The sequence below is a fragment of the Larus michahellis genome, chromosome 1 (genome assembly GCF_964199755.1).
Source record: "Larus michahellis chromosome 1, bLarMic1.1, whole genome shotgun sequence".
Lineage (NCBI taxonomy): Eukaryota > Metazoa > Chordata > Aves > Charadriiformes > Laridae > Larus > Larus michahellis.
The window spans coordinates 106,843,961-106,871,595 of NC_133896.1; the positions used below are offsets into that span (position 1 = coordinate 106,843,961).

The window sequence follows — 27,635 nt, forward strand, 5'->3', positions numbered from 1 at the left end:
GCGTTCCTGAATGTCATTGATTTGGTTTGCATGGCAAGGTTTTGGTAGCAGGGGGGCTACAGGGGTGGCTTCTGTGAGAAGCTGATAGAAGCTTCCCCCACGTCCGACAGAGCCAAAGCCAGCTGGCTCCAAGACGGACCCTCTGCTGGGCCAAGGCTGAGCCCATCAGCGATGGTGGTGGCACCTCTGTGGTAACATATTTACAAAGAGGGAAAAGTTACTGCGCAATACAGCAACTGCAGCCAAAGACAGGCGTGAGAATATGTGAGAGCAGCAACTCCGCAGACACCAAGGTCAGTGAAGAAGGAGGGGGAGGAGGTGCTCCAGGCGCCGGAGCAGAGATTCCTCTGCAGCACGTGGTGAAGACCATGGTGAGGCAGGCTGTCCCTGGGCAGCCCAAGGAGGTTAACGGTGGAGCAGATATCCACCTGCAGCCCATAGAGCACCCTACATCAGAGCAGGTGGATGCCTAAAGGAGGCTGTGACACTATGGGAAGCTCACACTGGAGCAGGCTCCTGGCAGGACCTGTGGCCCCATGGACAGAGGAGCCCATGCTCAAGCAGGTTTGCTGGGAAGACTTGTGGCATTGTGGGGGACTCGTGCTGGAGCAGTCTGTTCCTGAAGGACTGCACCCTGTGGAAGGGACCCATGCTGGAGCAGTTTGTGAAGAACTGCAGCCTGTGGGAAGGACTCAAATTGGAGAAGTTCATGGAGGACTGTCTCCTATGGTAGGGACCCCATGCTGGAGCAGGGGAAGACTGTGAGGAGTCCTCCCCCTGAGGAAGAAGGAGCAGCTGAGACATGTGATGAACTGACTGCAGCCCTCATTCCTGTCCCCCTGTGCAGCTTTGGGGGGAGGAGGTAGAGAAAATTGTGAGTGAAGTTAAGTCTGGGAAGAAGGGCGGGGTAGGGTCAAGGTGTTATATGGTTTTTTTTTCTCATTACCCTACTTTGATTTGATAGGTAATAAATTAATTTTCCCTAAGTCGAGTCTGTTTTACCTGTGATGGTAATTGGTGAGTGATTTCTCCCTGTCCTTACCTTGACCCGTGAGCCTTTCATTATATTTTCTCTCACCTGTCCAGCTGAAGAGGAGAGTGATAGAGCAGCTTTGGTGGGCACCTGGCATCCAGCCAGGGTCAACCCACCACAGTCATTATGAACTGGGATTGTTTATGTAATTTATTTAGCTGTTTAAGTATATCTTAACACATGTCCTTTCTGTAGATAAAACCTATGGCTTTGTATTCTAACCCTGCCGTAGGCAAAGACACATGGTTGGTGTCTCTTTAGAGCAAACAGATGATTGTGGTTACAATCCTACTTCCTGACTGCCCTTTTTCATGGGGGAAAACCCACAAACCTTTCTCATCTTGTTCCCACAGGGTTGTTCTTGCTTTGCTTAGTCTTCATAGCTCTTGCTCCCCCTGTGTTCAGAAAGGAAATGTGTATTTTTTTGAAGAGGATCAGGTGCTAGCTCACATTCAGGATGACCACAGAAAACACTCTGTCTGAAGGCAAAATTCAGGTTTACCTTCCTGTCTATGGTGTGAGCTTACGCGTTTTCATGGTGTAAGAGCTCTTTAAATTCCTATTGGGTATTTACAGGAAAAAAAATTGAAAAGTCAATTCTGCTGCTGATCTATGAGAATTCGGTGAGTCTAGATTTAGACTGAGAATCATCCCTATCTGATTACAATGAATGACACTTCTGGAGATAGCCAATCTTGTAGTGTGATGAAAAATGAAGAGCTGATGAGTACAAAGTGTCTGAAAACCGAGTGAGGAATCTTTGATGGATTTGAGAAAGGCTACGCAAAGTCGCAAATTGGAGGAGGTCACAGCAAAGAAGTTTCCAAAATGGGTTGTGTGCTTAGCATGTCCTCCTGCTTACAAGGGGAAAACTAAGTAAATATTGCAATTTCATTGACTATATCAGATTAGTTTAAATTTGCAAAGTATTTAATGGTGGGAACTGTTGAGGGATATTAGTTGTTTAATGTAAATACGTAAATTTTAATTAGAATAAATTATTTAGGATTATAATATGGTGTGATTTCTGCTGTTTGCCTAGCTTTACTTAGCAGGAGTACTTAGATTTGCTGAAGTCTTTAAGCTGTGATAGTTATTTTTCTTAGTAATTTTCCTAGCAGCTGGTACAGTGCTGCGTTTAGTCTTTTAGTATGGGAAAGATGTTGATATCACACTGATGTTTTGGCAGTGTTTTTCCCAAGTCTGGGATTCTTCAGTTCTCCATGTTCTGCCAGCGAGTGCAGGTGCACAAGGAGTGTGAACCAGAAGACAAGGAGTCTCCAACCCTTGGCTGAAACTGCAAATTAACAAGATAAGAGCCTGCCTGGCTGGACACAGAAAAAGAATCTGATAAGGTGTTAGAAGATCCCAGACCAAAAATCACCATTGGACTAAAAGACATGTGAACAGTGCGAGAGCAGCAGGTGTATGGATCACAAGGGTGTAATTGCCCAGGGATTTCTTTGTTTGGGGTCCCTCTCTTTGGAGGCACCCAGCCTGGGCTGTCCTTGGTGTTGTACCTTTCAATTAAAGTAATTATTTTATAAAATCCAACACCTCAGACTCTGCTGTGGGAAACCTAGGGTCAAGCCTGAAGAAAGAGGGAGCGCACCCGAGAGTGTGTGTGAATGCTCAGGCAGCGGCTTCTCCTTTAACAGGAACTTTGCACGTCTGCTGCACGAAGGAGGTGGCTTTACAGGGGAAAGGAAAGCTGGCCTTCAGCGAGGAGGGCACCACAGGTGTAACTATACCATGTCTCTGAAGGAAAGAGTGACTGACTGCAGATTTCAGGTTGACATTCCTCAACTTTCCATGTGTGTCATTACTCTTTATTTTAAAGGGTCGTGTTTATCAATAAGATCTCCAACGTTCTGGGTTTGCAATGCACTTCTTGGTGCTATTGAATCAACAGCAATGTGCAGTGAAGTCAGCAAGAAACCTGCCAGCTTCCTCCGGGTTTCAGGCCTGTTCTTCCTCTTGTACCCAAACACCAGCCCTGCCACCGGAGGAGCGCGCAAGGCTGTGGCAGGGAGAGAGAGCACAGCCAGGCCTGGTTCGGCAGCAGGTTGCTCTCAATGGCTGCCAGGCGAGGCCTGGTGCTGTGCCGATGGCCGGGGTGAAGCGGCCCAGGGCTGGCTGCGGGGAACTGCCATGGGCCTGGTGTGCGCCAGCAGCCGGCTGCTGTGGCTGTATCATTCCTCTGGGCAGCAGCTTCTCTGCGTGGGTTTTATTTTTATTTTATTTCACCCCATCGCCACCCGCCCCCGCCATTCTAGCAGCCCTCATTTAGCTGTTAACCCCACGTAATGGCGGCTTTCCACAGTGGGTTCCAGAAGCTTCTGGGGTGCCTGTCAGCTGCCTCCGGATTGGCTGGCTCGTAGTTGTTAGCTGCCTTGTGATTGGCAGGTTGTGGGATGTGGGTGGGGCTGCCCTACCCACTGAGGGGCCGGTGTGGCCTGTGGAGGGGAATGCAATGGGTGCCGTGCCGTGCCTGAGGGAGGAGCAGGAGGTGCAAAACGGGCCTCAAAACTCTGTCTCCTGCTCTGCGGGATTCCCGGGACAGCGTGATGCCGTGGGACCTGCTACAGGGCTCAGAATAAAAGAACCCGGAGAACTACTGGAAGGGTAATGTGGCGTTACTGTATCGTTTCCATACTGTATCCATTTTAGAATTACCCATTTAATATCTGTTTCGCTTGTTCATGATGCTGTTATTGCTGACTGGACTCTGCCGGCGGTCTGTATAAGTGACCGGACATCTGGGACAAGTGGTGTATGGCTCTGGCTGGCTGAGGCAAGGGTTAGGGTCTGGCTGGCCAGCTGGGGCAAGTGCTGATAGGGCTCTAGTTGTCTGGTCATAGCAATGATGTTAGGCGTTTGGCAGGCTGGCCAGGGCAAGTGGTTCAGGGCACTGGCTGGGGCAAGCGATGTTAGGGTTCTGTCTGGCCATCTGGGGCAAGTGCTCTGGGTGGCCGGCTGGGAAAAGTTCTGTTGTGGCTCTATCTGGCAGGCTTTGGCAAGCACTCTATGGCTCTGGCTGGCCGGCTGGGTGGAGTTACGTTAAGGCTCTGGCTACCTGGGTGGGCAAGTGGTTTTAGGGCTCTGGCTTGCTGGCTGGGTCAAGCGCTCTAGGGCCGGTTTTGGTTATCTGGGGTAAGTGGTGTAAGCATCTGGTTGGCTGGCTGAGTCAAGTGGTGGTAGGGGTCTGGCTGGCCAGCTGGGGTAATTGTGCAGGTCTGTGGCTTGCCATCCGGTGCAAGTTGTGTCTGGAACTGACTGGCTGGCCAGGGCAAGTGGTGGTAGGGCTCTGGCTGGTCGGATGCGGGAAGCAGTGTTAGGGTTCTTGCTGGCTGACCTGTGTAAATAGTGTAGAGCTCATTCTGGCCAGCTGGATGTGTGTTGGTGGGACTCTGGCTGGCTGGTCGTGGCAAATAGAGTAGTGGTCTGGCTCTCTGGTGGGGGCAAGCACTGTAGAGCTCTTGGTGTTCGGCCAAGGTAAGTAATGTTAGGGCTCAGTTTGGCCATCGGGGGCAAGTTATGTTAGGTCTCTGGCAGGCCAGCTGGGGCAAGTGTTGTCGGTACATGTCTGGCCATCCAGGGCAAGTCATGTAGGGCTTTTTCTGGTCAGCAAGTGTCTAACACTACTGTCTCCAACTAGCTGCTCAGTTCCTGACATCACTTGCTCTGGCTGTGCAGCCAGAGCCATACACTTCTTCTGGCCCAGCATCCAGATCCCTGCACCAAGTGGTATTGGACTTTCAGTATTATACAACTTTCCTCTGCAGCTACCTAGAGGCCTAGACAACTTTCCCTCGTTGTCAGGTCATAACCCTATACTACTTGTCCTGGCTGTCCTGCCAGAACTCTATACCACTTGGCCCTACTGGCATGCAAAAGTTGTACACCACATGCCCCTGTGGGCCAACCAGTACCCTACACAACTTACTCCGCATGGCCAGCCAGAGCCCTATATCACTTGGTCTGGGGCGCCAGCCAGAGCCCTACATCACTTTCAGGAGTGGTCAGCCACAGCCATAAAACTCTTGCCCCGGCCAGACAACCGGAGCCCTATCTCTCTTACCCCATCTGGTTAGACAAAAGCTACACTAATTTCCCTGGCTGGCCAGCCAGATCGTAAAATACTTCATCTGGCTGCGCAGCTTGAACCTTAAAATTGTCCAAGCTAGCTAGCCAGCCAGAGGTTTACACCACTTGTTTCCCTGGGCGGGTAGCTAGAGCTCTTCACCACTTGACCAGTGCGTCAGCCAGAGCCCTGTACTACTAGCTGCGGCTGGCTAGCTAAAGCTCTACAACACTTGCCTTGGCTGTCCCGCTGTCGTGGTTTTGGCCGGATTGGCCAATCAGAATGACAGATGGCCCTCCCCCCGCCCCTCTCCTCAGAGAGGAGAGGAAGAGATAAGGAGATTTACGAGTTTAGAAAAAAAACTAAACTACTTTAATGAAAATAATAATAAATAAGAAAACAGTAAATAATAATGGAATAGTAAAAATTAAAAAAAAAGTATACAATATATACAAAGCTGTATCCAGCTCCCAGGATGATGATTGCGTGACCAGCAGACACAGGGAAAGTCACAGACTGGAGTCAGCGACGGACAGGAGCTGAATTCCGGAACTAGAGTCAGGAATGCTCAGATCGGGATCAAAGGCAGACAAACAGAGAGGGTCCCTCATCAGACGTCGGCTATTGAAGAAAGAGAGCGAGCCAGAGCAGCCTTGCCCCTTTGATCACTTAGCTTTTATACTGAGCGTGATGCATATGGGATGGAATACCCTGTTGGTCAGTTTTGGGTCACCTGTCCCGTCCGCTCCTCCCTGCGGGTGGGACCCCTCTACGCTTCTCCGCTTCCGACCCTCCAAGGGGGCAGATAGTGAAGTTAGCTGACCTTGGTTGTTACAGCAATAAGTATAAGCAAGAGCCTGTGTGCATACCATTTCTTGGTATAATCAGGTCTTATCACTCTGAGAGTGAACAGTTTCTGAACAATGTGCTGTTAATTTCAGACTTTAGTCAGTTAGGAGAGGCGCAGCTAAAAAGTAAAATTACAGATCAGAAAATTGGTTCTGTTTTACCTCAAACCAGGACACCCACCACAGCCGTACCACTTGCTCAGCCGGCCAGACAGAGCCCTATCACCGCTTGTCTCAGCCGGCCAGCCAGAGCCCTAAACCACTTGCCCCAGCCAGCTTGCCAGATCCCTAAAGCACTTGCCCCTAGAGGCTAGCCAGAGGCCTACAATATCTGCACTGTCTGGCTCTGGCTGGCTGGCTGGGACAAGTGGTTCAGGGCTTTGGCTGGCTGGCCAGAGCATGTGGTGTAGGGCTCTGGCTGGCTGGCCTGGCCTTGCTAAAAAAAGCCCTGTAAGAGTTGCCCCACCGGGCCAGCTAGAGCCCTACCAATAGCCCCATCTGGCCAGCCAGAGCCTTACACCACTTGTCCTGGCTGACCAGTCACAGCCCTACCCCATTTCCCCTTGACAGCCATGCAGAGTCCTATACCACTCTCCTCGGCTGGCCAGCCAGAGGGCTATACCACCTGGCACAGCTGGCCAGCTGGAGCTCTATGCCACTTGCCCTGAAATGCCAGCCAGAGCCCTACCAGTTTGGCAGTCGGTCAGCCAGAGCTCTGAACCACTTACCCTGGCTCGTCAGCCAGAGCCCTACACTACTAGCTGTGTCCGGGGCAGGTGTTGCAGATCTCTGGCTAGCCTCTAGGGGCAAGCGCTTTAGGGGTCTGGCAATCTGGCTGGGGCAAGCAGTTTAAGGATCTAGTGAGCCGGCTGGGGCAAGTGGTTTTTGTGATCTGGCCGTCTGCCTCTGGCAAGTGGTGTAGCGCTCTGGCTATTGGCCGTGGCAAGGGGTGTAGCACTCTGGCTTGCTGTCCCACACAAGTGGTTTAGGGCTTTGGTGTGCTGGCTGGGGCAAGGAGAGTGTGGCTCTGTCTTTCTGTTTACAGGAGTGTGGTTTTGGCTTGTAGCTGTGCACGGTTGACACCGTCTTCTTGCATGGCTCTTTCTTGCTTTATGACCACGTGTAGGTCGTCTGGCTTGCTGGCCTGAGTAGAGATGTTATATCTGTCTGGCTAGGGGGAGATGCTTTTGCTGGCTTTTGTGATTAAAGGGGTAACTGCTGAGCTTAGTGTGCCAGATAACAATCGTGAGAAGGAACATTAGCAGGTTGCCTTTAGGAGAACAATAATAAACAATAAGTTGTGTTTGGCAATCAGAGGGGAACATCTAGACCTCAGAAGGTCCTGTGTTAACCGCGGCAGAGGCAGCACAATATTGGATGTCTGAGAATACTTCAAAGGTCCCGAACGTGGTGGGAGAGGGCAAAAATGTGTCTGTGTGCTATTGGATGATTATGCTTAGCCTTTCGTTTCAATTTCTATACAAACTCCTTAAAAATATCTTTGGATACTTTACTTCTTTTATGGAGGAGAGGTCCCATGGTCATGAAATAAACCTTTTGTAGGTTGACAAACATCCCACATCACTTTTGCAACAGAATTTGTAGCCCAGAATGGGATCTCCCTTGTCCACTGATCGACTGTGGCACCTCTTGGCAAGCGTGTGATCCGCAGACCATGTGAGTTTGTGCATTTCTCTCTGTCAACCAGAAGGAGGTGAGGTGGTGGCAAGTTGGAATTTCTGTAATTCTACATAATTACTTTAATTTGGAAACAGGAAAAGGTGTAGTGAAAGGTACTTCGTTATTGGAAGTCTGGAGTACTTGGAGCAAAATTGCTGGATACCCATTGGTTGTCAAGAAAAAGAGCTGTGGAATTGTGTCAGGATACCTGCTGGCTGACTGCTTTTGGGACTGGAAACCAGTCCTAGGATGTACCTAGGATTTTACAGGCCCAGAGTTCTGCGGATGTAGGATTGTTAAAGTCAGCTAATCCAGTACAGATAAGAAATGACAAACAGGTGAAACAATACCTATTATCTCAGCAAACAAAGGAAGATATAAGACCAATAACTGACGATGTTTTGCCAAGAGGGATTTTAATTCTTTGCGAGTCTCCCTGTAATATTTCTATCTTGCTGGTTAAAAAACCTAAACTAGGCTCAGATGGAAAACTGTTTATAGATTTGTCCACGACAAACGAGCAATAAATAAATGGGTAACTGCATCCACTAGTTTCTGATCCTTCAACAATTATAACCATGGTACCAGCTAACAAAAAATGTTTTACAGTAATTGATTTGTGCACAGCTTGCTTCAGTATAGTGGTGCATCCAGAATCTCAGTATATTTTGCCTTCACCTGGGAAGGGAAACAGTAACGTGGACTAGATCGCCTCAAGGGTTTGACTTGAGGAAACCTTTTCTTTTTATTTTTGAATAAAAAATAAAATGTTGTTTTTTATAATAATATTTTTGAAATTTATTCAAAATTTCATTGACTTTATTTTTGAAAATCCTAGTGACAGATTTACAGGACATAGAGTTAACCAATAACTCTGCATTAATACAGTATGTGGATGATGTGCTAATAGGAAGTACAAATAGGAAAAATTGTTTTGAAGACACAAGTAATGCTGGTTGCTTTGGCTGATAAAGGCCATCAAGTCTCCCCGACCAAATTAAAATTCTGTAAAGAAAAGGTAGGATATTTAGGATATTTTTTGTCAGGAGAGGGCAGGAAGATAGCAGATGACTGAACAAAAACTATCCAAGATATGCCTAGGCCTACAACTAAGAAACAGGAATAGAGCAACAGTTGCATACTCTGTACCACCCTCAGTCATCAGGGAAAGTAGAAAGAACGAATCAAAGCCTTAAAAATATATCAAAGATTTGTGCAGAGGCTACAATGGCCAGATGCTATACCTGTTGCTTTAATGCACATAAGGTGAATGCTGAATAAATTGAGATTGACCCAGCAGAAGTGTTGTTTGGCAGAAATATTCAAATTCTGAACACATACAGGGCTGCAAAAACTAGTTATTCCAGTCTGTTGCCTTTTTTTTCATGACTTCTACTTGCGGAGAGACCCCCAGTTCCAAACCTCTGGTGAATACACCCAGGTTGCAGTCTCCAAGGATATAAAAAGAAATATTTATGAAGAAGGGCTCTAGAGGAAAGAACCAGGGGTGAGTATCAGCTTGATCTGTGCACCTCTCAGTGTCCAGGGAGTACTTTAAGGTCATTGTCAGCATTGTCACAAATTTACTTTATGGGGTAGGTGCCTCCACTGCGGTAACTGTCCATGCACCAGTGATCAGAAGTGCTGCTGCAGCGGACTGGAAAATGTAATGTAGAAATCCCTACGTATTCTTAATTTTTCAGGATGTAAAAGTCAGTCTCCCTCTGGCTTTCCTCAGTTTCAGAAGTCTTGGGTCTGACAGTACTTCAGTTGTATTTCCGTGGAGCTGAATTGCTTTGTCGCAGCGTGGTTCGGACCTGCGCAGGGACCCCTCCATCAGGTGGGAGCTGGGCATCACGCTGTTCCACCCTCCCCTCCGCGCGGTTCTGACCCAGTCCTTCCTGCTGTGAGTGGAGCCATCAGGCCGGGAGACCACATCTGCTTCCACTGAGCGCGGGAGAAGCACCTATCAACCTTCTGGCATTGCCCAATACACAGGAGAAATGTTTGCACTTTCTGAAAATCTTACTTCAGATTTTCAGGGTATGCAAGAATTTAATCTAGTCTGAAAAGGTCGTATTTATTTCCTGTCTTGGCCTCAGCCAGGGCTACCTCGTTAAAGAGTGTCATGACTCAGGGACTTTTCAGCCTGCCTTTTAAGTTCTAGTCGGTGTGCTGAAGCCATGTTTCCAGCTTTGATCCTATACAACACTGCTTTTCAGCCTCTTTCAATTTGTGGACCCCTAAATTTTTTCTACTATTTTTTTAAATACCTTAGCCTGCGTTTGCTAAGCACTTCTAGTAAGCAATACAAAGTTAGATGGGCTAGATTTATTTTTTTTTTTTAATCAAAGACTATGTCTGTGCTTTTTAGAAGAAGATTCTTGAAGCTCTTGAACGCTCTAATTTGCCGCCAAGTACCAGCGGTTGCCATTGTCTGGTAGGTAGCAAAGCTTCCACAAAATGCATGGAGCGTTTTTTGCTGCTTTTTCAAGTCTTTTGACTGTCACATTAAGTTATCTGTGGTATTGCAGTATGACGGGATGGGGAATCCCTGTCATAACCACCTGCAATCTTGTGGTTGTAAAGCTGTTTTGGTGGCTTTTGTCCCCATTCTGTAGTGTGTTGAAAGATTTTCTTAAATGAGCCTGGCATTAACCTTTTCATAACCACAGCAGACCACAGCAGATGTAAGGCTAAGATGATAACTGTTAGGTGAGTCCTGCAAGGAAATTTTAAAATGAAAATCTCTTTGACTTTTAAAATAAAGTTTATTAGTTTGAAGATGGCAACATTAGTGAAATTTCCCAAGTTCATCTTCCAAGTTGGAATTTTGCCATATCGATTTTCCCTCACCAAAATGAGGCAAGGCAAAGCAAGAAGAAACGGGGAAAGATGAACAAGTTAGTCTGGTACTTTCAGGAGTGAGTGGGTGGCCGCAGAGAAGTCCTGGTTGGTAGGGGCTGAGAATCTCTGTCGGAGACAATTTTGATTGTCCTTTCAAGAGCAGTCTAGGCCAAGGACAGTGAGCTGGGGGCACTGGTGGCAGAGCTACACGGTAGCAGCCCCTGAGCAAGGCCCAGGTGAAATTTGTCTGAGTCTTCTAACTTATATTAGAGATGAATGGAAAAAAAACCAAACTGTGGCAGCTTGGGTCCTAACTTGACTTCTCCTACTGTTGTCCACTCACAGAAACAGATTTTCTTCTGACTCTAGAGAAACTGGCCAAAGCATATACGGGTGCTGTGCTTTCTGTCCTTGATATGGTCCTTCAGTTAAGTTCTGTTCATATAGCAGCATGATTGAACCCATACATCTGAATAGCTCTGTAATAATAAATTTGGAGGTTTTTTCCAAAGCAAATGCAAAGCATTTCACCCTGTATGCAGTGGTGCTAAATATAAATTGTGTCGTTTCTAATAGTTATTCCATATATGGACTCTTCTTTTTCTTTTGTCGTTGTGGGCCAAACTAGGAGGGCTATGTCAGAGAAACTGTATGTGATTGGTATGCTTGACCTGGACAAATGGGATCCTTCTGTTCTTGTTTGTCTCACCTAGCGGTGAGGCGATAATGGAGCACGAAGGTGAGATGGCAGGTGGTAGATGGTGCTGAGACCCACAGCAACGGAGTTGATGCCTTCAGCGGGCATAGCCTGAGCCTGTGCCCCAAGCGGGATGTGTGGGAAGGGTGGGAGTATGTGGCAGAAGTGTTGAGACAGGATGATATCTGCTGTCAGACCATGTGCCTGGAGCTTAGCGCTCTGTGCTCCAGCACCCTGAGAAGCAGTGTGACACGGTTCCTCTTCCATGTGTCTGCTTTGCGGTGGACCTGCCAGGGTGCCCCCTGCCCCGTAGCTGCTCAGTGGTAGTGGCGTTAGAGTTAAATGCATGACATTCACCCTGAGCTGTCTGTAACCCTAATCAAGCTCAGTCAGCATCTGAGTGAGGGCTGGGAGGGGCGAGCTTGTGTATGAATTGTGGGATCCATGACAAGCACATGGGTTTTAACTTGTCAGAAATGGGAGCTGAAGAAGATCTCTCTGCAGCTTGTTATTTCCATATTCTGAAGGCATGGCACTGTTTTGCTGTGCATTACAGGGCAGCAAAGAGGTCAGCTCTCCAGAGCGTGAGACAGGTGGGCATCATGTGCATGAAATCAAAGTGCTACTGTGAATTTTTCTACTTGGGTTACTTTGAGCAGAGGGCTCCTGTGGACTAGGTGCTCCATTTGCTCCTGGAAACTACGCAGAGTCTTGTCTTCTCTGTCCCTTCAGGATCCCCCCGCCGTGCGCCGTTGCTTGAGTGGTACATTCTAGACAGAACAGCAGCATCTGGTTTGGTGGGTCCCTGATAGCTTCAGTATTCCAGAGGGAAAACAAAGGCTGCGGCAGGAAACGTGAGATGAGGGCCAGTGGTGTGTGTCTCATGGAGAGGTGTCTGAGGTGCGCCAGACCTGCTACTGGGAGGTCTCCTAGGTTCTTCTTTGTGGCTCAGAGCAGGTATCCATAGAGGTTTTCCTTTTATCAGCCCTGTTGCTAACCCACCAAAACAGTGAAGTTCTCATCTGTGTTTGCAGGATCTTGGATGTTCCTTCCATCCCCTGGCAAGAGAAAACGGAAAATATCCAGGGCTGCTCTGAAGAAGAGAGAGCATTCCCATGGGCCCTGTCACTGGAGAGCTGACAGTCCCTGTGCAGGCATCCTGGGTGCTCCAGAAATGCTGGCTCTGACTCTTCCAAGTGTTGGACTGTTCCTTTCCTGGAGGTACAACAGACTGGAGAAACCACATGTACCTTGTCCGTTATTAGGTCCAGAGCCTTTCTGTTTCTGCAATGTGCTTTTTGTAATTTGTAGGTTACTTTAAATGGCCAAGTTACAGAGACAGCATCTTTAATTGAGCCTCTGATATCAGCTGTGTTTGAAGACAGGCTAATTGCTGAGGTGAACTTTTAATCTGACTCAGAACAGCCTTTTTTATGGTCTCTTTGTGCTGGAAGCTGGAGAAATGGTGTGGCAATGCATATCCTTCACTCTCTTCTCCCCTTACAGTGGTCTCTGATTAACCCCCATGTTGTGCAGCTGGTCGGTGGCTGTGAGGTGCCACACAGGGCTGGGTGTTGTCTCAGGGCAGGGGACCAGCCCCGTGGAAGTTGGATGGATCGAACTGAAAGGAGGATCACCTGCAAGTTGTGTCTGAGGTAGAGATAGCAGGAATGTGAATGAAATTCCATTTTCTTTCTCTCCTCCTGATTTGCCTTACTCAGCATCCAGGTGAGAGCTGGTCAGGAGAAATTCCCTGGCTGCAACTTCCTGTGGAAACTGTGGCAAATGGGTGATTTCAGGAGGTGGGGAGATGGAGGAGCGGACCGCCGGCAGCCAACAGCATTTCCAACCTGGGGGTGGTGCTGGGGCAGGGAGCCTTCGGCAGCAGCCAGCAGAGCCGGCTCTCTGCATCGCTGGAGCAGCAGGTTTATTTTCTGTTTCCACGCATTGAGTTTCTGGCATTTAGCTCTGCCGCCTCCCTTTGAGTGAAGCGAGGCCTGTGTATTTCCCCAGTTAATGCTGACGTGCGTTAATGATAGCAAAAATAGGTGCGCTGCTTACGCTTAGCAGCCTATTTAAAGGAAGATGTGCAGAGTTGGTATGTACAAATTTACTTCGTAAGACTTCACAGCTTGTTTCCTGCTTTACTTACTAAATCAGTTTTTCCAATATCCCGTGCTCCGTCAATGCCTCATGTCATGTAAGGAATGAATCTCCCTTCTCCTTTTCCGATGCCATCAGTGGCTGAAAGGACAGAATGGCCTTGTGAGCTTGCATCTCACCAAGTAAAAAATATGATAGTTCACCTTCCATCCTTACAACTTCTACAAGTTCTTGTTCCCCCTCCCCCTTCTTCTACTTGTGGTTTCTGTTAAGTCTCACAAGGTGTTTTTTGTCTGCAACAATCACATAAAACTTTATGTGTCTTTATATAAAAAGGGGAACTGAGTTCTCTAGCTAACCAAGGGTGTTGTGAGCATTCATGAGTCAATGGTAGAAACCTGGTGTCTAATCTAAAAAATTCGTTATATATGAAACTTCAAAGGTTTGCTCTTAAGAGGAGGCTGCTGATAGATGACAACACAGATTGTGCATGTGCTGTCATCTTTATCCTGGCTGTGATTTCTTTTTTTTTTTTTTTTTTTTAAGCCTAATGGGACTTCATATACTGCGTGATGTATGGGGCACTTGCAGTCAGAAATATTGAACTCATAAATGTACTCATTTGCCCTGGAGTCACCGAGAGGGAGACTAAATACAGGACACCGCAATGTCACAGTCATGCAGAGTCACTTCTCTAACAACAGAGCTACAGTAGAAGGGCCATATTTTTCTTTGATTTTACTGCAAATCTGTAAATGAGGTTTGCGAGGCTGCTATCATTGGCTGGAGGAGAAGGTGAACTTCTGCCGGACATGGCTGTATGCAGACCCTTTTTGCATTTTTTTGTTTTTCTGAGATTCTGAACATTTTGGGGTGATATTTTGAAGGGACCCTGCACATGCTCTCGTGTCTTCACCGCAGCACTGCAACCCTAAGCTGTACCAGCTTGCCCTTCAAGCATGAAGGTGAAATGAAGTTGAATGTGCACATCCGAGGCAGATGGTTAGCCCTAGTCTTGCAGTGGTATTTGAGAGAGATTTTCTTCATGTCATTTCAGCAGCACAGAAGGAAATGAAAGTGTTTCTTACTGTAAATACTTTTCTCTCTCCCCCTTCCTCTGCACTGCTGTGAGTGTCTGAAGACTCCACTGCTTTTCTCAGAGGAGGCTATTTCAGTCACATCTTAGATCAACTTGGCTTGTCTTATGCACGTATGATAAAGACAGGATGGTGCTATGGTGGCCTTGAACCAACTTGTAAATTTGGGAAACTGGAAGCAGGATGTGAGATGTAATTGCCATTGCTAAGAAGCCAGAGGGGCTAAGCCACTGGTTGAAATGTGGAATTATCAAGCAGAGCCAAATTGTTTGAAAAATAGTGCAGACCACAATACAAGGGGTTTAACCGTTTCTCAGAAATGTGTGTATACGTGTAATTCCACTGTGTGGAACTTCCTTACTGGGCTATGTCTAAGTCTGTGTCCAGAGAAACAGCACAAAAGTATAAGATTTCCAGACAAATTGTAAACTGCTGCCACAGTTACTCCCCAGCACATCTGCTAAGAGCATCGAAAAAAGTCGAGCTGTTGGCTCTAATGCAACGGTGATTTACTTCCTCCAGTGAGAGAGAGGGTTTCTGCTCTGTTACTTGTGTAGTCCACCTCGGCGCTCAATGCAAAATGCCAGCGTGTTTTAAGCCATCTCAGTGAGTGCGAACGGAGTATCTCGTCCTGTGCTGTAGATAACTGGTTCATGGTGGTTCTTCAAGACTGGCTTTTCAGACTCATCTCTGGGACCTTCACTCCAAACAGAGCCGGCGTGGCTTTTGGGCTGCATTCAGTCCAGTTTTGCGATGCAAGGGGCAGCTGTACAGAGCCTTTTCCTGCATGGCAGGTACCATTTGGTCACCAGAAGAGCCCAGCAAAGTTCAGGCTGGCGACATAGCCTTTGTGTACAGAGGGAGAGCCTTCTCCCACACCTCCTGCTGGTGAGACTCTCCACGAGTGATCGATTGCGGTTGGCATTTTGGAAAAGCAGCTGGTCTGCATGCGCAGTGCTTCGTCCGACTGGACTGATTCCTCTTTCCTGGTTGGGGATGCTGTACTTTGATAAACTGGAAAGAGGTGAAAGAATAAATAAGTGTTTTGCCTTTGCCCAGTCTTGGCGTTAGCATCTTCCTAAACGGGATGAGCTGACCAGAAGATATTTTTCTCTCTCCTCACCACTCAGCCCTATTCTCACACTTGCAGCTAGCTCCAAGGTCTTTGCAGAGCACATTGTGGCTCGTGTTGGTTCAGCCCGAGTTCAGTCACCCAAAACCTTGCAAGTCTGTTTTGAAACATTATTCAATCTGTCCACTATGGAGTTTCTTTTCTTTTTTTTTTTTTTTTCACTCTTGCTTCTGACATCATTTCCTGAACGCTATATTCACCGAGCTCTGTAGCCAGATCGCCTTTTCAGCATACGATGCAAGGAGCTCTTTAAAATGGATTTCAGCTCTCCTTTTACTCTGCAGTGCTTGCTGTTGATAATAACTGTTACTCATGGTAAGTGGGATTTTTCTTTATGAAGCTGGCATAGATTTGCCTAGATGAACAGACACCTTAATTTTTCCCCAGGATCTTTTAAGGACTCTACCAGACTTGGGGAGACATCAAATAGTGTAACTGCTAATGCATGAAAGAGGCAGTCAGACCAAAGTGAGACAGATTATCTTTTTCGTAAACGAATGATAACTAACGATATAGTACTTTCTCAGCGTACTGCGTCTGTAAAAGCATTTCGGCGGAGAATGTAAGGTCCTTGTACGCAGGACACTGGCTGGAGGGGCTTAAGAGCAGCGTGGTCCTGCTCCTAATGCTCAGTGTGACCTTGGGTTGGTGCTGAGCGGCTGTTGCCTTGCCATTTACCCGTCTCTGATTTGTGTATAGCAACTTAATAATGTGCAAGGATACTGTGAGACTGCTTCAAGTTAAAACTGCGACCTTACGCTTTGGGTAAAAGCAGGTGTGCAGGCAGCAGTTTTTTTTGCCACCCTCTGTACAAGATCCATGGCATCGACTCCCTGAGGATCTTCCTTTTAACAGTCTCTCAGCTCTGAGCGGGGGTGGTAGTGATGGTCATGTTGAATTTGGGGAGAGAGAAGACCGGCTGCTCAGCCTGTTGTCAGCCTCTGCGCGTGGTGTGTGCACCACTCCCATGTTACCAGAGGGAATGTTGGCCTCTATAGAAGGCTTCCCACCCCTCTGATTTTCAATTACTGGTGACCCCAGCCTGTCACTAGGGCTGGGTCTGTTCCTCTTACGTCTCACCTGGGCATTTTCCTTCCTGGGATGCATCTGAGAGGGGATGGATGGACACAGCAAGCTTGCTGCTCACACTTTCTGCCTCTCCTTTCAGGCTCTGTTACCTCAACCGGTGTGCTCAGCGGCGGCTCAGCAGTCTTTTCTGTGGGAATTCAAAGTCTGCAGAACCTCTCCAAAATGACCAGGAGGGATGTGAGGTGCTTCACAGCTGTCTTAAATGATACTTTGTTGGCTGAGTGCGGCACTTCTGCCAGATGCCTGAACTTGCAGAATGGCTCCCTAGTGCTGAGGAGTGTGGATAAAGAGGACGAAGGAAAATATGAGTTTGTTTTTCACAACATCACCAGATTTTTTACACTGGAAGTATTTGGTAAGTGGCCTTCTTAGCAACAAACAGCTTTTTGAACTTGTGAGCCTGGCTGGAAGCTGGTGCCTTGAAATTCTTCCTGAGAGAACGCTTGAGCTTGCAGGAGCTATAGGTGCCTCTGGAACAGCTTTGTAAGTCTCTGGTACCTCAGGGAACAGTAATGGTGAGCGTAAATTAAGGGATCGTTTTTGCATCCGTCTTGGCAGTCTCTTCTGTCTGTTGAGCCTTCCTTGAAGTAAGCAGTCAGTCGAGCTACACTCTATTTTTCCCTGATGCAAGAGACACCAGCATGAAGTGTTTGTAAAGTTGAGCCTACAGTATGTAGACATGTAGCTGGAGATTTCAGTCCATTTGCAGAGTACTCTGCTTGATGGCTCTCATGAAAGCTCTCACTGACAGCATTTTGCTGCCTGTGGGCACGCTTCCTTAAGGAGTTAACCCTACCTGATTTGGCTCTGGAAACTGAACTGGACTTCTGTGCAGGTCTGGGTTGACATGTGCTGGGTTTTTCCCCTGCTTCATGCAGCCGAAGAAAGGTACTAAAGGAATCTGGGTGTGACTTTCTGATTCTTATCTGCCCCCGAGCAGCTTGGAGGTCAGCATCGTCTGGGTCTGTTCGGACACCAGCAATAGGTCCGTTACCGTGCCAGTCTCCCTGCTGTCCTCCCCATGGCCTCAGAATGGCTGCTCCCCTTCATGTGCCTGCTCATCCATTTGCAGGGTGAGAAGACAGAAACAAAGTCGCTTCAGTACAGGATCCAGCTTATTGCTGGGGTTAATATGGAGAAGGCTTAAATGGGTTTGCCCTCCTGCTGAATAGTGTGCCAGCCAGCCAGCGACCAGTGCTCTGGTCCTCATGTCCACCATTCCTTTTGCAGGGCTTTCACTTACACAAGCTTCTAAAAGAAACTGAAGCGTATGAAATGGTAATGAAAATGTCTGAGCAAACTGGTCTCAGTGAAGACGAATGAATGCTTACACCTTTCGGGTGCGAACAGGCGGAACTGCCACGGAGAGTCGGTCAAAGATGTGACTCCTTGGCACCAAGATCAGGGGCTTAGAGTGGAAGTAGGCAAAGACTGCAGAAGTGTCCTGGATTTAACCTCCATTTCAGTGGATTTGCTTTGGGAACTTTTGTGTCCTCCCTGTGTTCTGTTGCCACACCTAAGTCAGGGCAACAATTTCACAGCAAAGGTATTCCTGGAGGCAGTGAATTTTAGCTGAAGATGATGTCCTAGTTGAAGAAGGTGATTTCTGAGCTTATTTACATAGATGTTTGCATAGACGTTCTCAATGTGACTCTTACTGTCATAAAACCTTACCACTTCTCTGCCTAGTCTATATTTGCAAAGTGGCAAATGCAGGAAATAGGTTGGCTCATTGTAGTAGACTGAGAGAGAGGAATTCAGGAAAATGTAATAAAATCTGTGATTCATTACATCATTTTAAATTGTCCTAGTCTGGGTCATCCTATCTAACTGCAGGTGTCCGGTGGTGATACCTATGTTGGGCATGATTTGTACTCGTTCCTCTCTAAAATGGACAAAGAGGCAGAGTTGACAGCAAAAGTACAAACCTCTGGTGGAGGAGAGTGCCGAGTCTCCTCTGAAGCTATGTTTATCTTCTGATTACAGAAGAAGCCTCTGGCTGGCAGATGCTTTGGGTGTTTCCATCATCCGCCCAGATCAGGGGCTTTTAGTTTTTGCTTTTCCCAATTTCAATAAGGAAAATGAAGAGATGCGAGATTTTTGTGGCACCCCCAAAATAGGGATCAAGAGTCACTAGCAAGGTTGGGCAGGCACTGCTAAGCATTTCGGGGCTGGGGGCAGGCTCCAAAGAGTCTGGTTACTTACTTTTGTGCTCCCTGGCTACCAGTAAGTGTGGTGGTAGTAAGACTGCCAGTAAGGGATGCTCATGTTCACTGCTGAGTCCGCTCCTCACTTCTCTCTTTCCTCCCTGTCCCCATTGCCCTGTGCTGTGTGTGACCAGAGCCAGCCATTGGTATCCAGTGCTTCCCTAATGGGACTGGAGAGCTGTCCTGCGACGTGAGCAGCAATGAGAGCACCAGCTTTCGGTGGCTCCTGAATGGCACCGCGCTGAGCGCCCCTGAGGCTTGTGTTAAGGATGGTGGGAAGAAGGTTCGCCTGGACAAGACCGTTCCTGGGGAGTTTGTTTGTGAGGTTTACCACGGTAACAGTGTCACGAGGACCAGGCCTGTTGTGCTGTCTTGCAGCTATGGTGAGTAACAGCGTCTCCAGAAAATCTCCCTTTTGGTCTCTTGCAGCATAAAACTAAGGAATTGCTGCTGTCTGCATAATACCAAACTCTTCTGTCCTCTGGCAGCTGCTTTCCAGACTTACCACATCCTCCCTTTAGAAAGTGTCCCCTTGACTTCCTGCTCCCTCCTGCCTCTCAGACTGACACAGCCTATGGCCACAGAATGGATCAAAGTTTGTTACCCAGCTCTGCAGCAAAAATGGATCTCTTTCCCTACTTCCCAGTGATGGAGACCTTGCACCCTCCTGTGCACTGGTTCTCTATGCTGGTTTAGAAACACAGTCTGCTTCCTACTCTGACATTCATCCATTACCCAGCTGGCCTTCCAGTTTCTGCAACATCTCTTAAAAACTCCTCCACTAGTTCAGCCTTGTTGCTGCTGGACTCAGCTGAGGTGTTTTGCTTTGCTTTGTCTCCTTTTTTCCTTATCTAGGCCGGTTGCACAGGGTTTTACCAGTCTATACAAATGTCTTTCCATCAGCCCCACACCATCAGAGGTGGGGTAAAGACACAAGTCATTTACTTATGAAATGTAGGGCTTTTTCCCTCCCTGCCCTCCTTGGCTGTGTAGTTCTGTGAGAAGGCTGTGACTTTATCCATTTGCAAGCTATCCATAAATGCCGAGTAGCCTGCTCAAATGAAGCCATAGTTTAATGAGACAGAAAATCCATATCCGATCAAAACTGATGGACCTTAATGATGCAAAACACTGGTCTTGTTGTAAGCTCACATTTATTTTAAAAAAATAATTAAAAAAATAATTAGATATCCTTGGGTGTAATTTCACTTGCTGCATCTCCGGTAGTGAAGGTTTTTCTCCTCTCTGTCAGTGAAGATAGTCATCAAAACCACATCAGAGTGGCATAATTTAACCATAAGGTTTTTGACTAATTTAGCTGTAATTAATTTAATCACCTTTGCTCCTAGAATAATTGTACTGTGCAGTAGAGCCTAGCGTTTTAGAAATTGTCTGAGGCAATTTCTCCAGCTCCACAGCAAAAACTGTCTTCTGTTCTATGTTTGGCATACAGTTGGTGTGAAAGCAAAATTACTGATTTAAACCCGGTATCGTGTGCTGGCATTCAGTACAAACACGCTGTGGGCAGTTCCTGCCTGATCATGTTGGTGCCGCTGACCAAGCTGTACTACTAGTTTGGCAGTTGTGATTGTGGAGCAGTGTGATGTTGATTTTGTCCAGTTAAATTGGTCAGAGGTGGTTCAGTGTAGTCAGACCCAAGTTGGCTGAGGCACTGGGGAGTGAGGCTGCGAACGTCCCTGAGCTGTTCAGTCAAGCCCTGTGATAAATCACGGGAGTGCTGACAGTTAGTATTGTTTATTCTGGGTGGCTGCCCAGACCCTGGGTGCGATATCGGTTCCCCATTTCCTCTTGAAAAGCCCACAGGGGAGTTTAGTGATAGCTCCTGGGATGGACACGCGCTCGAACACATACTTGGAAAGGTTCTGAGAGCAAGAAAGTAGCAGCGATTCTACTTTTTAGTCACCAAATGCAACCACATTTGTAAAAAGTGAACTAAAGCAGTTCGGAAGAGTAAAATGAACCGAAGAGAGAAACGAGTACAATTAGATTAATTAAAGACTAATTCATTATTTTTGTGGGTTGTTACAGGCAAAGGGCTGAATATAGTTTTTCCACTGTAGGTATAAGATCTGTGTAAAAGCACCTATTTAGGCAACCTGTTGGTTGGTGAAATTAACTTTGAATAATTGTCAGCGTAAAACAATTTGGCAGAAATATTGTAAACTTCCCAGGCACGAAAGGGCTCTGATCACGCAGGATCTAAAGGAGAGGATTCAGAAGTTAACAAGTCAACATATATAAAAGGCTTTTATTGATTCAGTACTTTTTTATTACTTGTTTATTACTGATTTTTAACAAAATATTTTCTGTCGAGAAGACCTTTTTATCGAATGGCAAATTTTTAGGAAAAAATATTCAGGAAAATTTTTTTCCAACATATATTTATGCCTTTGACAATATTCTCTAAGCTATCATCAAAAATGAAATAAAATTACTTGGGAAATGATTTCTCATTTGCTGAAAGTTTGAGTATAGATTTCTTGAACTTGGTAACTGTTCCTAAAGAGGCTGGAACAAGCACTCCGAAAATACTTTTGAGTATTTGTGATTTCAGGCACAGGAGCACCTGTCTACAGTTGTTTTTACTGTTCTGGTGAGTATGTGGACTATGAAATGTAGTATGTCCTGGAATATTTGAAACACTTCCCAGCCTCTGGGGACACACAGCAATTTGTGCATTTGGGGGTCTCGAAAACAAGCTCCCAAGGAGCCTGTTAGTTTCTGTAGTGCAGTCCTGTGCGGGCGTGTGCATTAGCCAAAAAGAAGCCAAATGATTAAAAAAGCGATGGCATAGGTTTCCCTGAGGAGTTTTAAGGAATTTGTATTATAGTGACAGTTGAGCTGTATGGTTTTTTTTCATATGGGAAGAAAAGTTTTCCTACTGGCTGCCCCAGGTTGGAGCACATTGTCTTGGTGAGGGAGGAAGTCTGGATGGGTGTCTTTCTTCTGCAAGTCTGTGATGCCCTCTACCAGCTTCCCTGCTCAGCAGCAACATACCTGCAAGTCCAACCCATCACAGCAACCCTGAGCAAGGGGCTCTGAACTAGGTAGTAATTAGCACTGACTTGTGTGTGGCCTTCTGCTCAGCCATCTGCAGCCTTCGCCTCCTGCTAGGCATTTCGCGTGATCTCGGTTAGGAAGGGGAATAAAGAGAAATCCTTCCCCGAGCAGCAGTGATGCCGGTTTCCAGCAGCTCTGGCTCGGGTGGATGGCGTTTCTGGTGCCTGAGGAACTGCAGGCTCTGATCTGATTTGCTTAGAGGTTGGCGTAGTTGTTACATGCCTGTCCTGAGTGAATTCTCTGCGGCCTAATACAAGCTCTGAGGGTAGACTTTGCAGCTTTTCTTTCACCAGGAGGTGCTGCTTAGGTCTCCCTTTCCTCAAATGCCAGTTTTCATAAAACTTGTTGAAATGTGATATCTTCCAAACTGCCATCTTCCCTGTTAAATTTGATTAAAACTTAGGAATTATTTTAGGTGTTACTGGTCAGATTAGGCAGAATCACATGCACACAGCTTAGTCACACAAGCCTCTTCTCCTTAACAAAAAATTCCATACCATAATTAAACGATGTGACATAAATCACGATGTGCCACAGTTCACAGTGTCAGCTCCCCTGATCCAAACTGAAGCAACAGTAGTGCCTACGTGCTCTAATCTGGCTGCAGAGTTCCTCCTGTTTGGAGAAAAGCTTGTCCACCCTGGTAACTAAAAATGCCATGTCCTTCTTGCAGGAGACCTGCTGCAGTACCCCTGGTTCATTTACATCCTGGCAGGGTGCGCAGGCGGTGCGGTTATCCTGGTGGTGGTTGTGTCCTCAGTCATATGTTGCTGCATGAAGAGGAAACACAAATTCATCCCTGTGCCTTCCGGTGAGTGGAGAATGCTGTTTCCTCCCTGGGATGAGTCTCACAGGGGAGCGTGTTTGTGCGGGCTGGGGTTGAAATAGCCTCAACATAAACTGGTTTCAGCTGGGTGGCTACTTGTCTTCCAGCCAGCCCTCCCTTGCCCGGGTAGAGCAAAAAGCTGCTTGCTGATAGGCAACTGTTACAAGTAGCAGGGTCTTGAATTAAACCTTGCTTTTCCTTTTTTTTTCACCTCACGCTAGCCACCGTGTGCTCCTGGCCAGAGAGAAACACAGTGAAACCTTTTCTATGGGCAAAAAAATTGAGCCTCATTCAGGTCTGATCCTGAAATGACCTGAAGCCTTGTGATGGTAGTCCTTTGTCAGCACCAGCCCTTGAGTGCAATCTGCCCATGCCCAGTGAGGCCACCTCAAGCTGTGATCCTGCCAGCATGGCCAAGATGGTCGCTGACAGGTTGGCAGTGGCCTCCTGTACTTGACATCTGTCTGCTCCGGGAATGGAGCCAGCGCTGCATGAGGAGGAGAAGCAAGCATGTGTTGGTAGTCTGGCCTCGTAACGATTGTGCCAAGGCTGCTGGGATGTGGGGGACCTCCCTCCTTCAAGTCTCCGGTTTTGCTTTTACAGAGGAGGAGAAGGATGATGGACTAATCATGTCCGTGGTCTCCAGTGAAGGTGTGAAGAGCCCCCCCAACGGAGACCATGTGGAGGCTCAAGCCGCCCAAATCGACTGCCCTCCGAAACCTGGTGGGTCCAGTGACTTGTTTTAAGTCATACAGATAGCTCATTTGGGAGGGTGAAGGACAAAATGGATGTGTGTGACTGGTGGGGGAGGAGCTGACTGTGTAGAGGAGCCTGGGACTCACTAGCGCAGGGAAGATGCTGCGTCTTGTCCAGACAACAGAAGTTGCAGCAGGTCATTTATCAGTACCTTACTCGCGCTCGGCTTCTGCGCAGGAGGAGCTCTTGCCCTCACCCAGCCATGAGATGTAGTGGCAGCCATCTCATAAGCATCCTGCAGAGGGTGCTGCCAGCAGACTGCAGACTGTTCCAGTATCTCCTGTGCTAAAATACACATCTCAAAAACAGCAACCCTTCAAAACTTAGCAGTTTTCCTGCAATTTTATCACACACACTCCCTTCTCATCAATAACATTTTGTAAGAATCGGCATTGTTTTTGTAAGCAGTCGTCTTCAGGACAGCATCCAGCAATATGCTCAGCTGTAAACACAGCTAAATCCCATCAAAGTCAAAGGCTTGTGTATTTCCTTAAATTGGGGCTAAAGTGGGAATATGCTCACATTTTAAATCCTTCAAAGAAATCGAGAATAAAACCCCACAGCTTTAGCACAGTATGGTCAAGAGAATGCAGCAATAAAAATCTTTCAGAAACCTCCTGTTCTGTGAGGGCTTGATATTAATACTCCACTTTTTGCATTATGCTTCCCTCAATTTTGTTTCACAAACATGAATGCTGGCAACGCCTTCCCTAGTAATGCACCGTCATCAGCTGAAGTAGGTCTAGCAGAGATATCATGAACTGGAGCAACTTTACACAGGTCACAGCCTGGTCACAGCACCGCTGTCTCCACTTCTGGTATCCTTCACTGTACCATGCACAGCCTCTCAGCAGCTCGCCTATGCTTTATGTCTTAACTTTGATGCTGCTTTGCTCTGCTTTCAAAATATTAAATGCTACTCATGAACGTGGTGCAAGATAGAAAAGAAAAAGGTGTAAGTCATTCAGGTCATTGTTTAATATTAATATACTTAAAGTGTAGAACTTTTTTTTTTTTAATAAAAAATTTACACGTTGTCAGTTTGACTAACAGAATATCCCATATTTAAATTTTCTACAAATGAGTTAAAAGCAGAGGTGCGCGTGGAAAGTATTTAGGTGAGAACATACTAAATGTGTGCTGTTAGCCAGCTTTAATTACCCAGATGTAACCGCATAGATTTGGCGTTGGTATTTTGGTATATTTTGGGCAGTTGAGCACAGAGAGCTTCAACACCAGAGTGTCTAAAGCCACGATGGACAGCTCAGTAAAGGAGTGGTTACAAAGAAAATTGAAATTTGGCTTGCAGACGCCTGGGGAGAGGGGACTGAGCGGGTTAGGTAGCCTGCAGCATCATGGACCGTGAGGAGGATTTCCATGAGTGGGTACTTACAAACCGTTTCTCCCTTCTTTTCCAGATGCTGCCCAGACTGGTCAAGGTGTTGAGCCCCAGCCGTTGGTGGAAGAAAACTTAGCAGTGGAGATAGAGCCTGAGGAAATGCCAGACCCAGAGGTCATAGTTGATGTGGAAAGCCAGGAAAATGCCTCGGACTGTTTCCCGGATCCAACTGATGACTGATCTGGCATGCTTGCTGTTCCCTACCCTCTCTTGAAGCCTACGACACCTGTCCTTTGCATCCCATAGTCTCATTGTGTGTAAGAATTGGTACAGAAAATTTTGTCAGGGAAAAGACGTGAGGTGTCAGACCTGGTAACCTCATTTAAAAAAAAAAAAAAAAGGACAAAGAAAATATAAGGAAAAGCACATGCGTGGCTTCAAGGCCGCACTGCCGTCAGCTGACAGGTTCACTAACAAACAAAACTGGGCAGCTCTTTGATGCTTTGCCTGTTAATAGACCTGCAGCTGAACTGGGGAGCCCTAGAGGACAGCCTGAAATGAGGTGGGTGGTTCCTTCAGCGCCCTGCCCACCCCACGCCTTGCCATGCCTTTGCCCATCGGGGGTTCCTGCCAGGGACAGGCACAACAGGCAGACTGAGGTGGCCTGCCGGTCCCAGACAGAAACAAAGACCTGCCAGACATTTCCTGAGAAAGTCTCTTCTCAGGAGATTTCAAGGCATCTTTCACAGGCCCTGTAAATAAAAAGAAAGCCCGGTGGAGTTTTCGGCTAGGTATCTGCTGTGCCGGGTGTTGATCTGAATCGCTCCTCTGAGCTCCTGACCCTTCGTGATTTGGCCCTCACCGCTTTGCTGCCTGGGGTCGGGAGTGGTGGTAGGGGCTGCTGCCTGCAGACCCCGGAAGGTGACGCTGGCTGGCAGGCCTTTTGCTGCCCTGTAATGGCAGGGGGCTACCGGTTTTACCTTTTGCCAGAACCTAACTGCTCGGGTTGCCAGTGAGTTAAAACAGCTCTGTCGCTAGCTTGCTTGCTTGCAGCAGAAGGGTGCTTCGGGCTTGGGTGTGTAATTTTGGCAGAAACGTTGATTATAATGCTGAGATGGTTCATCAGTGCAAGCGTTAGTGCCTTTAGTGTAATGATGTAGCTACTACAAGCTGATAAAGCTGGCCATCTGCCTGCGCGTGTAGGCTTTTTCAGCGCTGTGCGATCTGCACAGACAGCAGCAATTTTTAGAGTCTCTTATGCAAGTCTTGCTGCTATGCACGTCCTGTTCTGCTCAGGGGAGGTTTGCGAGTGGAGCAGCTGGGGTAGACCTGCAGGGGAGAAGGACGAGGCGAGGGCAAGGACTCGGTCCCAGGCAGCAGGTAGCTGAGTCCCTGGCAAAGCTGCCAGGAGCTGCAGGGCTGTCGGGCCACAAGGGAGGGCTGCAGGATGCACTGCCAGAGCAAGGTATTTACTGTGTAAGTGCATTTTGGTAGTCGGAAGTGAGGTGCGTTGGTGTTAAACTAGCCTAATGGACTAGAAAGGCGCAGTAGAGTAAAAGCAGAGGTGGTACAGATCGGGGACGAAAGGGATGGGGAGATGTGTATTGCATTCCTCTCTTCCCTTGTCATTTTGTCCCTGTTTTATATTGTGCTGACATTGTGCCATGAATGCCTTGGCAATGGATTTGAGGTGTGCCTTGTAAATGCCACCCAGCGAGGTCTGCACGTACCCCGTCAAAATCAAACCCGAGCTGGACGCTTCTCTCCCAGGCGGGGGAGCTGCATGCTTACCTGCAAGCCCTTCGTGTCTGTGTACATGGCAAAGCTCTGCATCGGTGACGCCCAGCCATAGGTGGTTTTTCTTGTTGTTTCCTTGTCCTGTGACTCTGTTTAGAAGATTTTTGGATCTTGTGTGCTGTGTTTGGTGGTGATTTCAGCCTGTCTCTGCTTTTTAAGGCTGCCGTAGGAAGCAGATTTTCCACGGTAAGAGGGAGATAATAATTCTTTTCCTTACGGTGCTGCGCTATCTCCTTTCAGTACAAACATTCCTCAAAGGTTGTGAGTTGAATGACAGAAATGTGATGCCGAGGGCTTGGGGTGGCAGCTGCTTGTAGGCAGCACAGTGGCAGCGACGCTGGGTGAACAGGGGCCAGCGTCACCGAAATGGAGGAACTTAGTCAGCTTTGCTTCTCTTCTGCACTTTCCGGCAGGGGCAGGCAGGGGACAGTCGACTCCAGTACATGCTTTGAAGGCTGAATGGTGCTCTGAGCTGCACCAGAGCAGATGCCAGTGTTTTGGATGCTGAGGGTGACAGAGCTGGGCCAGTCTTGTCCTGCTGGGCTGGTGTATCCTGACTCCAGGTTGCCCTAGTGCTGGCTTGCTGCTGCCAGCCCCGGGAGGGTCTGGGGTGCCCTGGCAGCTGTTAGCACCAACAGTGGTGTAACCCCAGTCTGGGAAGGCTTTTTCCCATTGAGATGAGAATCTGAGACTCGAGAAGTCTTTATGAGGCAGATAGGACATGGCTGGTTTTCTGTCCATCCCTGCTGAAGGTGCCATTCAGCCACAGGGCAAAGGTTTCTGTTATTGTGAGGTCAGGAGAGAAGTTGTGCAGCCTGTGCTCTTCCTTCAGCTGTATGTGTTTGTGCTCAGCTATTGTTCTTTTTCAGAGGTTTTTTTTTTCTTTCTTTCTCTTTTCCCTGCAATGATTTTGTTCCTAATAAAAAGATCTGTTTTCTAACTTGTTTTGGAAATGTTTAAGTTCTGTTATTTAATAATTGTTTCTTTATGGTTTTCATTGAAAGTACAGGCTGGTTTCC

The 27,635-nt window shown here is 47.4% G+C and overlaps 2 protein-coding genes across 3 annotated transcripts in view; both read left to right on the forward strand.

Annotated features, from left to right (window-relative positions):
• The first annotated feature begins 3,544 nt into the window (after positions 1-3,544).
• Positions 3,545-27,561, forward strand: LOC141747703 (uncharacterized). 2 transcript variants are annotated; one of them, XM_074598380.1, is made up of 6 exons: positions 3,545-3,658; positions 16,690-16,965; positions 18,952-19,200; positions 22,572-22,709; positions 23,328-23,447; positions 24,899-27,548. In XM_074598380.1, exons 2-6 carry the CDS (start codon positions 16,773-16,775, stop codon positions 25,057-25,059), a joined length of 861 nt encoding a protein of 286 aa, XP_074454481.1. In that variant the 5' UTR covers positions 3,545-3,658; positions 16,690-16,772; the 3' UTR covers positions 25,060-27,548. The 2 variants fall into 2 exon arrangements, with proteins under 2 accessions (XP_074454481.1, XP_074454474.1); XM_074598373.1 differs by lacking the exon at positions 3,545-3,658 and adding an exon at positions 15,642-15,836 and having other exon boundaries at positions 24,899-27,561.
• CD2 (CD2 molecule) overlaps positions 26,134-27,635 on the forward strand; it is a 33,691-nt gene continuing 32,189 nt past the window's right edge. Inside the window, exon 1 of the mRNA XM_074598411.1 lies at positions 26,134-26,295. The gene's annotated coding sequence lies outside the window, so the exon portion shown is untranslated. The remainder of the gene's footprint in view (positions 26,296-27,635) is intronic.